Source organism: Mauremys reevesii, unplaced genomic scaffold, assembly GCF_016161935.1.
Source record: "Mauremys reevesii isolate NIE-2019 unplaced genomic scaffold, ASM1616193v1 Contig34, whole genome shotgun sequence".
Taxonomy (NCBI): Eukaryota; Metazoa; Chordata; order Testudines; family Geoemydidae; genus Mauremys; species Mauremys reevesii.
The window spans coordinates 441,173-449,441 of NW_024100845.1; the positions used below are offsets into that span (position 1 = coordinate 441,173).

The 8,269-nt window shown below is 52.5% G+C and overlaps 1 protein-coding gene across 1 annotated transcript; it reads right to left on the bottom strand.

Moving 5' to 3' along the window:
- Positions 1-3,334: 3,334 nt before the first annotated feature.
- On the bottom strand, positions 3,335-8,066 carry LOC120393830 (zinc finger protein RFP-like). The gene is made up of 5 exons (XM_039518322.1): positions 7,635-8,066; positions 5,429-5,524; positions 4,632-4,862; positions 4,011-4,033; positions 3,335-3,458 (listed from the first exon to the last, which is right to left on the bottom strand). The coding sequence occupies exons 1-5, from the start codon at positions 8,049-8,051 to the stop codon at positions 3,335-3,337; spliced, it is 891 nt and encodes a 296-aa protein (XP_039374256.1). The 5' UTR covers positions 8,052-8,066.
- Positions 8,067-8,269: the final 203 nt, after the last annotated feature.

An 8,269-nucleotide genomic window follows, 5' to 3' on the forward strand; every position in this document is an offset into this window, starting at 1 on the left:
AGAGGTGGAAGCGGAGTCGATGGGGGAGGGGCAGCATCTCAGCTCAACCCCCCGCCGCCCCCTTAGCATAGACCAGGGCCTAGTGAGTTTCTCATTTGCTTCCAGAAGCTTCAGCTCCCTGCTCCCCGTGCTGGGGCTGCTCCATTCCCAGGGGCACAGACACAGCCAGGAAGGCGTCAGAAGCTTTTCTTGAGCAGGGAGCAGAGGAGGCCGGTACCAGCTTTATACCCCAGAGGGAAGTTCCCTCCCCTAATGCAGCCTCCACTCCCAGGCCGGGGAACAGAGAGGAAGATGCAGCACTGGGGAAGAGCTGCTTAACATCAGAGAGTAGGAGGTGGCATTGGGTGGGGGAGCCCCATCCCCAGCCCAGAGAGAAAAGAGGAGCTGCCAGTCTCACAGGGAGAGCGTCTCCCCAATCCAGGAAGCAGTGAGCAGCTCCAATGGGAGAGCCCAGCCCTGCCCACAGGAAAGGCAGGATGTTGGAGAAGAGCGATGGGGAGACCTCTCCACTAGGGTAAACCAGAAGGATGTGTCAGCTCTCAGGGCAGAGAGCTCTGTTCGGGTGCTGCTCAGCGAGTGTTTCTGTTCATCAGTGTGGGCATGAACTCAGCACTAAGGTTGGTGTCAGGAGTGTTTGTGTGATGTCAGTCTGGGATCTCCCCACGAGTTCTGCAACCTTGGTACAAGTTGCTGTGGGGGGCACGAGGTCTCACCACCTGTGGCCACACCCCCTCCATGCCCTGCCCCACTCCCCCTCATCCCGCTGAGGCCCTGCCCCCTGGCCAGGCTGAGAACTTGGCTGCTGTGGAGAGCTTCTAATCCATCTCTGCTGGGTGGGTTTCTGGGGGGCCTAAGAGCAGCCCCCAGCCCAGGTCCCCGCTCCCTGGAATGTGTGATGTTGGCTTGGGATCTCCCCAGGAGTTCCAGACCCTTGGTAGAAGTTGGGGGTGGGGCACGAGGTCCCACCACTGGTGGCCCCGCCCACTCTGTGGCCCTGCCCCATTACTCCTCTTCCCACCAAGCCCTGACCCCTGGCCAGGCTGGGAGTGTTGCCTGCTGGGGAGAGCCCTTGACCTTCCACCTGTCCTGGGTGGGTCTCTGGGGGGCCTGAGAGCAGCCCACGTCCCATATCCCTGCTCCCCGGGGTGCTGCACCCAGGGCAGGTGTAGGGTGCAGGGCTCCACAGTGCCACTTGGGCTCCCTCGGTGGGAGCCCGGCTCTGGTTTCTGGCCTGGCCAGGGGCAGGGTCTCGGGGGAAGAGGAGCAGGGGTGGGGTCGCTGAGAGGGGCCAGTGCTGGGAAGAGGCTGCAATCTCACCCTGTCTGTGTGCTCCGAGTGGTACCCCTCTTTTTCTCTCCAGTTCAGACAGCAGAGTGTCTGTAGGGGGAAAGGATAAGAGAGGTCAGATTTCAGGCTTCATATGTATAACAGTATCATCACTCTGATCTCCTAGATCTGTGTTTTCATCATGACACAGAAAGAGACGGAGACACTCTCAGGTATTTAATGTGAAAAGGTCTGAAACCTCTTTCCTCTCTCATTCAGGCATCTCCCAGCAATGGACCCAACATCCTTGTGAATTCCCAACTTGTCAAAAGACATGAAATTGTAGAAAAGACCCTTGGGTTCTGATTCTGTCATCCCAGATCTGCTTAGGTTTCATCAGGGGAAGTTTGAGTCACAAGGTTGAGGTCCCAGTTATGCTGGTACGCCCTCAAGGTGATATTGGACACTGGACTATGAACTATTTCTGAAAGAACTCTTTACAGCTAGAAAGCTTGCCATCTCTGCTATGAATCTGAACCTCGATGAATCAGACTCATGTCTGTGTGTATACTGATCTTTTAACCATACTCTCTCTCTTTTGTTTGTTAATAAAGTGTAGTTTCGTTAACAAGAAATGGCTGTAGCGTGTATTTGGGTAAGATCTGAAACATTTGTTAACCTGAGGCGTAATGTGTCCGATCCTTTGGGATTGGTAGAACCTTTTCTGTTATATGATGAAGTAAGATTTTCAGAAATCATTGTATTTGACATAAGGGAAATGTTTCCTTAAGTGACTTTGTTATTAAGTGATGTGTTCATAAGTTCCTCTGTGGGATAAAGAGATGTTTCAACCACACAATGTGCTTAAAGACACCAGACACCCACAATCAGGGCCGGCTCCAGGCACCAGCCTACCAAGCACGTGCTTGGGGCGGCACCTTGGGAGGGGGCGGCACTCGGGGTTTCTTTTTGTTTTTTTGTTTTGTTTGGCCAGGCGGCACTGGGGGGAGGCGGGGCTTAGGAGGCGTGGTGCCGTGTTCGGGGGGCAGGGACTTGGGCGGTGTTCGGCTGGGGCGGGGACTTGGGTGGCACGACGCAACACTTGAGGGGGCGGGGACTTGGGCGACGTGATGCTCGGGGCGGGACTTGGGCAAGGTGACGCTCGGGGGGTGGGACTTGGGCAATGTGATGCTCAGGGGGCGGGGACTTGGGCGGCATGACGCAACACTTGGGGGGCGGGGCCTTGGGCGACGTGACGCTCGGGGGCGGGGCCTTGGGCGACGGGATGCTTGGGGGGCGGGACTTGGGCGGGGCAATGCTCAGGGTGGGGACTGGGCAGGGCAATGCTCGGGGGCGGGGCTTGGGTGACGCTCGGGGGCTGGGCCTTTGGCGGCGTGACGCTCGGAGGGGGGCGGCGCTCCTTGTTTTTGCTTGGGGCGCCAAAAATGTTAGAGCCGGCCCTGCCCACAATGTGCTGCCCAGGAGCAGTTAGCAAAGTCCAAAAAATCCCATGTGGAGAAAAGGGTCAAAGTGACCCGTGCACGTCAGTGTGTAATGACTGGTAATGAACGAATCAGAAACGAGAATAACTTGAAAATAGCTTGGACAGCAAAAGCCCTGCCAATTAGAAGATACTTACAATGCATAACACACATGCATGTGTAGTGTTTGAGTTATACAGGATACTTCCTATTAATAAAATTCAAAGGGGATTGGAAAAGAACTAATAAATATATACTCTGGATGTGTATAATATGTCAGACATTGTAAGGAGCATCATAGGAGAAATGCATCATGACCTGCCTATGCCACAGGAGAAGATAACTGGGCAGTATTTCTTTCAGTATGTCGGTCTTTTCTTACTTTAACAGTAATTGTAATGGCAAGCCATGCTTTTGGAACAAATAACGGGTTGAATTAATCAGTCTGAGTGTCTTGGATCCTAAGTGTGTGGCATTCTCATCCAAACATTAAATGGTAGCATAATGTAATTATGAACCAATTGACCAGCGCCATTCTCTTTGCACAGCCTCAGACACTTATCCCAGTTTCCCCTCCTAGATCCGTTCTAGGTACCTTTGAACTTCCTCAGAGCCTCCAGTAGCGCAATAGTTTTCTGGGAGAAACCACTGACTTGCTCTCCCAGTTCAGGAGAAATCTCCTCTGGCTGCTGCAACTTCCTCTTCTCACACCTGGAGAGAAACAATGTCATGTGATGACAGTTCATAGTGAGACTCATTCTAAGTGGTTGCTAGGGAGTCGCTGCTCCAATGGGCCTGGAGTTAGAATTCTTCTGCTTCTCCCAGCTGCAGAAATCTGGCCCCTAGGAACTAGACTGAGGCACCAACTCCCACCTCCCCAGATCATTCCACACAGGTCTCCAAACGGTCCTCAGGCGGGAAAGACTCTTGACCACTGCTGGCCTGAGCTGAATGGTAACCAGGGCCCCAGCAGTGACAGGCCTATATTCCATCTCCACTATCCTGAGGAGGCCAGTCCCCCAGGGAGGTGACATCTCTAGGAAATACTTGAGGTCAGTCCTTCCCACTGCATGGAGAATCCCAGAGTTTTCTGTGCAAGGGTGAGAACCTCAGGATGAAGTTGATCAGAGAGATTTGTATCTAGAATGTGACCTTCCCCACACATTTTGCTGTAAAGCCCTGGGGAGATGCAGTGCTAACATCACCATTAAGCTCTTTCCCAGTATTGTGAAGTGCGAGGGGGATCGAGAGGGAGCTACGTACCTGCTCAAGGTGCTTCTGACATCCTAGAGGGAAGGAGAGGGAGAGAGAGAGAGAGGAAAGACTGTCAGTTCCATTTGACTCACACAGGGGATCCCAGGGAAAGGATTTTGCAAATATGGGGAAGAGAGGCCCTGCCCTGATCCCAGGGCCATGGATTCCCTGACCTAATGGGGCTTTTCCATCTCTGATATCTCTGTCTGTAACTCTGGAAAGAACAATAGTCACTCACATGTCAGCAACGCACACGCCGACTTACACTCAGATCTCTGACCGCTGGCTCCAGTGCTTATGATTCAGGAGCCCTCCCTTCCCTGTGTGGGGATCTGGGATGTTTCTAACCACAGGTGCTGGCTTCTAATTGTCCCTGGAGGTGCTCAACCCCAGTCCCTGCCCCGACTCCGCCCCTTCCCCAATGCCACACCTCCACCCTCCCTCTTATCACTGAGGCAGATGGGAAGTGCTGCGAGGGAGGGGGAGGAGTTGATCGGTGGGCATGAGGCACTGGGGGTAGAGGGCGGAGCTTTCTGCCAATGGGTGCTAAGCACCTACTAATTTTTTTCCATGGGTGCTTTGGCATTTAAGCACCAATGGAACCGGCGCCTCTGTTTCTCCCTGTCTCACCTGCAGGAATTCACTCGCTGGCTTCTGACACTTCCCCTCCAGCTCACTGATCAGCTCACTGAGATGTGAAATCTGCTCGGAGAGTTTATTGACATTTTCATTCCGGATCCTCACTATCTCCTCGTCCAGCTTCTCCAGTTGGGCCAGCAGGAGTCGCTCTTGTTCCTTCAGGAACTGCCGCAGTTGCTGAAATTCAGACACAATCTTCTGCCTCTCGGTTTGTGTTTGTTTCTGTATGAAAATAGGGAAAGGGCTGGTCAGGGACATGGATGGAGCCTGGGGTCCTTTCACAGAGAGCTGAGTGTGCAGGAGGGAGATTTCTGACATTTGACTTTACCCTAGGGAGAGGATTCTCTCACAGCTTCCCCTTCAGCCCCTGTATCTCTGAAAGGGAGGTTTCCATATCTGTCATGTTAATATATTATGTCATTCATGGCCTCTGGGAATTCAGACCCAGAGCAGCAGGAGGCAGGACTCAGCACTACACTGACAGAGACACCAGGGGAGAAAAAAGAAACAAACATGTTAATGCACGAAATGACCAGACCCAGTGGACAGCACCTCACGGGGACATTCAGTTCACTTGGGGGGGATTTCCGGGCAAGTCACAAGAGCTAGACATTAACTGATCAGCTGAAATGGAAACTTAGGGCTTGTCTATGCACCAATCTAACCCAGGAATCCATAGTCAAGGAGAAAGACGCACAAGCCCACGTTCACCAAGGCCACACAGGAATCTGCCTCCAAACAGACCTCCCACTGCCAGGCCCTGCTGCTTCATAACAACAGGCACCTACCAGATACTCCTGGCTTTTCCCCTCTCCAGTCACTTTCAATCCCAGCAGCTTTTCTCGCTCTGCCCTCAGAGTCTTCAATTGGGTCTGGATTTTTGGCTGAAGAAACAGAAAGGATTTGGGAACTTGAATTTGAATGGTTGAGAGGGGTGTGGAGCTTTTCGTTTTTTCATCCAAGATGACTGTTGGTCCTAATCACTTTGTGATATTAGGGCCACCAAGGAGATGAAACCTTATCAGTGCAGACTGGGAGTGTGTCATTATCAGACTCGTTACCAATTCAGAGTCAGTCTTTTTTAGTAATTAGACAGAGATCTCAATTATAACCAAGCTTTATTGGTATTTGTGAATTGATGAGTGGTACAGAGCATAACAGGACATTGGAGTCACATGGGGGTGAATCAATAAATCTGTTTTTGAGGTTTAATGAACAAAGTGATACAAATCCCAGAAGCCACCAGGGTTTCAATATGGGCTGGGATTTCAGCCCTGAAGCCCTGGGGACTTCACTGGTTGGGCAGAGCTGGTCTAAACACCGGGGCAAACCCCATGAGACGTCGGGAGGCCATTCGTTTGGTTGGAAGCTGCACAATCCCAGTTTTGTAGAGCACTATTCATGTCTGGTAGGGACCCAGCACTGGGTGTGGCTTCGTCCGGTGAAAAAGAGGGAAGGGGAGACCGAGGATGGAGGGTGGGGGCAGGGGTGTGAGTGGCACTTCAGTGCAGAATGATGCAGGTGGGGTGGAGCTGACAAAGGCGGGGGAGGGCCCAAGCAGGCTGAGCGATTCAGGTGCGGGAGGCCCCCATGCAGGCAGGCATGGGCATATCCTATATTCTGGGGATGCCTCAGGGCCCCTCCTAATGAGGCAGATTTGTATAAGGAATTGTTGGGATTTGCCCCAGTGCTGCCCTAAACCCTTTCCGTGGCAATGCCCTCTGGGTAGGTCCCCACTGTCCCATTCCCTGGTAAAGATCCCGGAAGCAGTGCATTCTGGGAGATTTCTAAAGGCTGCCTGGTGGGACAAACAGAACAGCTCTGGCTGGTCCTTGCCTACATACACATCAGAGCAGGTCAGACTGGCACCGGTCAGCTCCAGCCTGGGGTTAGTTTTGCTACAATCCAGTGTAATCCCAGTGGTACTTGGCATGGACCTGAGCTGTCTAGAGCCCTTTTGTGTGTGGACTGAAGGTGCTTGGGGTCCCACACAGTGTTTAGCCCAGTGATCTCCTCTCGTGCAAACCGGTAGCATCTAAGTTTAACCCTTCATGGAGCAACACAGGAGTTCAGATTCCCCGTGGGAAACCTCGTCTCCCTGGTAAGTCTGGGGCTTTTCTCAAGGAGTCTTTTTCTCCTACTGTCCACGTCATCACTGCTCCGTGCTCCTGAGGGGGACAGTGTAGCCTAGTGGTTAGGGCACTGGTGCTTGGACATGGAAAAATGGGGGTTTATACCCAGCTCTGACACTGACCTACTGAGTGACCTTGGATAAGTCACTTCCCCTCTTTGTGCCTCAATTTCCCCTCCCACCTTTTGTCTCTCTTGTACAGTTAGACCAGGGGGTGGAACAACATGGGAGGGGGAGGGTCCAGCCTCCTCAGTCAGGAGATCACGGGACGAGCAGGATGGGCCTATGGCCGGATGTAGCCCACAGGCTGCAGTTTGCCCAACTCTGAGTTAGACTGTAAATGGCTCAGGGCAGGGATTGTCTCTCACTGGGTTTTCTACAGGGCCCCCCACAATTGAGGTCAGATCTCATCTGGGGGCTGTAGGGGCTGCTGGGATGCCAATAACAATAATAAACACTGTGACACAGTCAGTAACAACAGCCACAGCTTGTAACTCCCCCTTCTCCGGTCTGAAGGCAGCGCTCCCACATAGACTGGCCTGCAGCTCTTGTGAATCAAACCTCACTGGGCATTTAATGACTTCCGGTCTGCAGAGAGTTCCCTTAATTCACTGGTGGGAGCTGGGTTTGAAAAGGTTTCAGCTGCTCAGAGAAAACTTTCCCACATCAGACAATTTTTAAATCGTTCTCTTGCCTTTCTTGCCAGGCTGGAGTATCATTAATTTGTACAGCCTCTTTCATGCAATGAAGGCTACACACAGCTGAGTGACACAGATACACTAGTATCAGGAAACTTGTGATGCTATTAATTTTGGATTTGAATTACAGGTTATTATCCATTAGACAGGACAGCAGTTCCCTACCTTGTACTCCTGGGCCGCCTTCTGTATGGGAACCACCATGTGAGCGCGGTGAGCCCGGGATCTGTCGCACACCACACAGATAGGAGTTTGATCCTCTTCACAGAACAGTTCTAGAGCCTCCTGGTGTTTCCCACAAACCCCGTCCCCTCCTGTTCCCTTTGCTGCCTGTAAACTCAGTTGCTTGGCGATTTCTACCATGTTTGCCAGCTGCCTGTTGGGCCTGAGGTTTCCCTGTTGCACAGTTTGTCTGCCCTGAGGGCAGGAGGCGGCTGTAGCGGATCCATCCCAGCACTGGCTGATGCAGGCTCGGCAGAGATTGTGCCCACACTCCAGGATGACAGGTTCTGTGAAATACTCCAGACAGACAGGACATGTCGCTTCCTTCTGGAGACTTTCCACGGGGTTCTCTGCAGCCATGGCTCCCTCTGGGCAGTTTGTAACAGTTTTTGCTTCAAATTCCTGAATTCACACTATGCCCCGCCTGCAGCAGCAAGGGGGTGTTTCCCTTCTTGGAACTGACTCCTGCTCTCTGTTCAGTTGGAAGGGGCCTATCTGTAAAATTACAGCCCTGGAGGTTGTGGTGAAAAATTTACCACTAGGGCTCTCGTCTGGCAATCAGCCCCTGTGCTGGTGGG

What these genes read in the sequence shown, in the direction of transcription:
- LOC120393830 (XM_039518322.1), bottom strand. Translation starts at nt 8,051, where the DNA reads ATGGCTGCAGAGAACCCCGTGGAAAGTCTCCAGAAGGAAGCGACATGT. An exon ending in AGGCGGCCCAGGAGTACAAG is followed by an intron (nt 5,525 to 7,634) that starts GTAGGGAACTGC and finishes CTGTTTCTTCAG; the next exon opens with CCAAAAATCCAGACCCAATT. An exon ending in CAGCGAGTGAATTCCTGCAG is followed by an intron (nt 4,034 to 4,631) that starts GTGAGACAGGGA and finishes CCTTCCCTCTAG; the next exon opens with GATGTCAGAAGCACCTTGAG.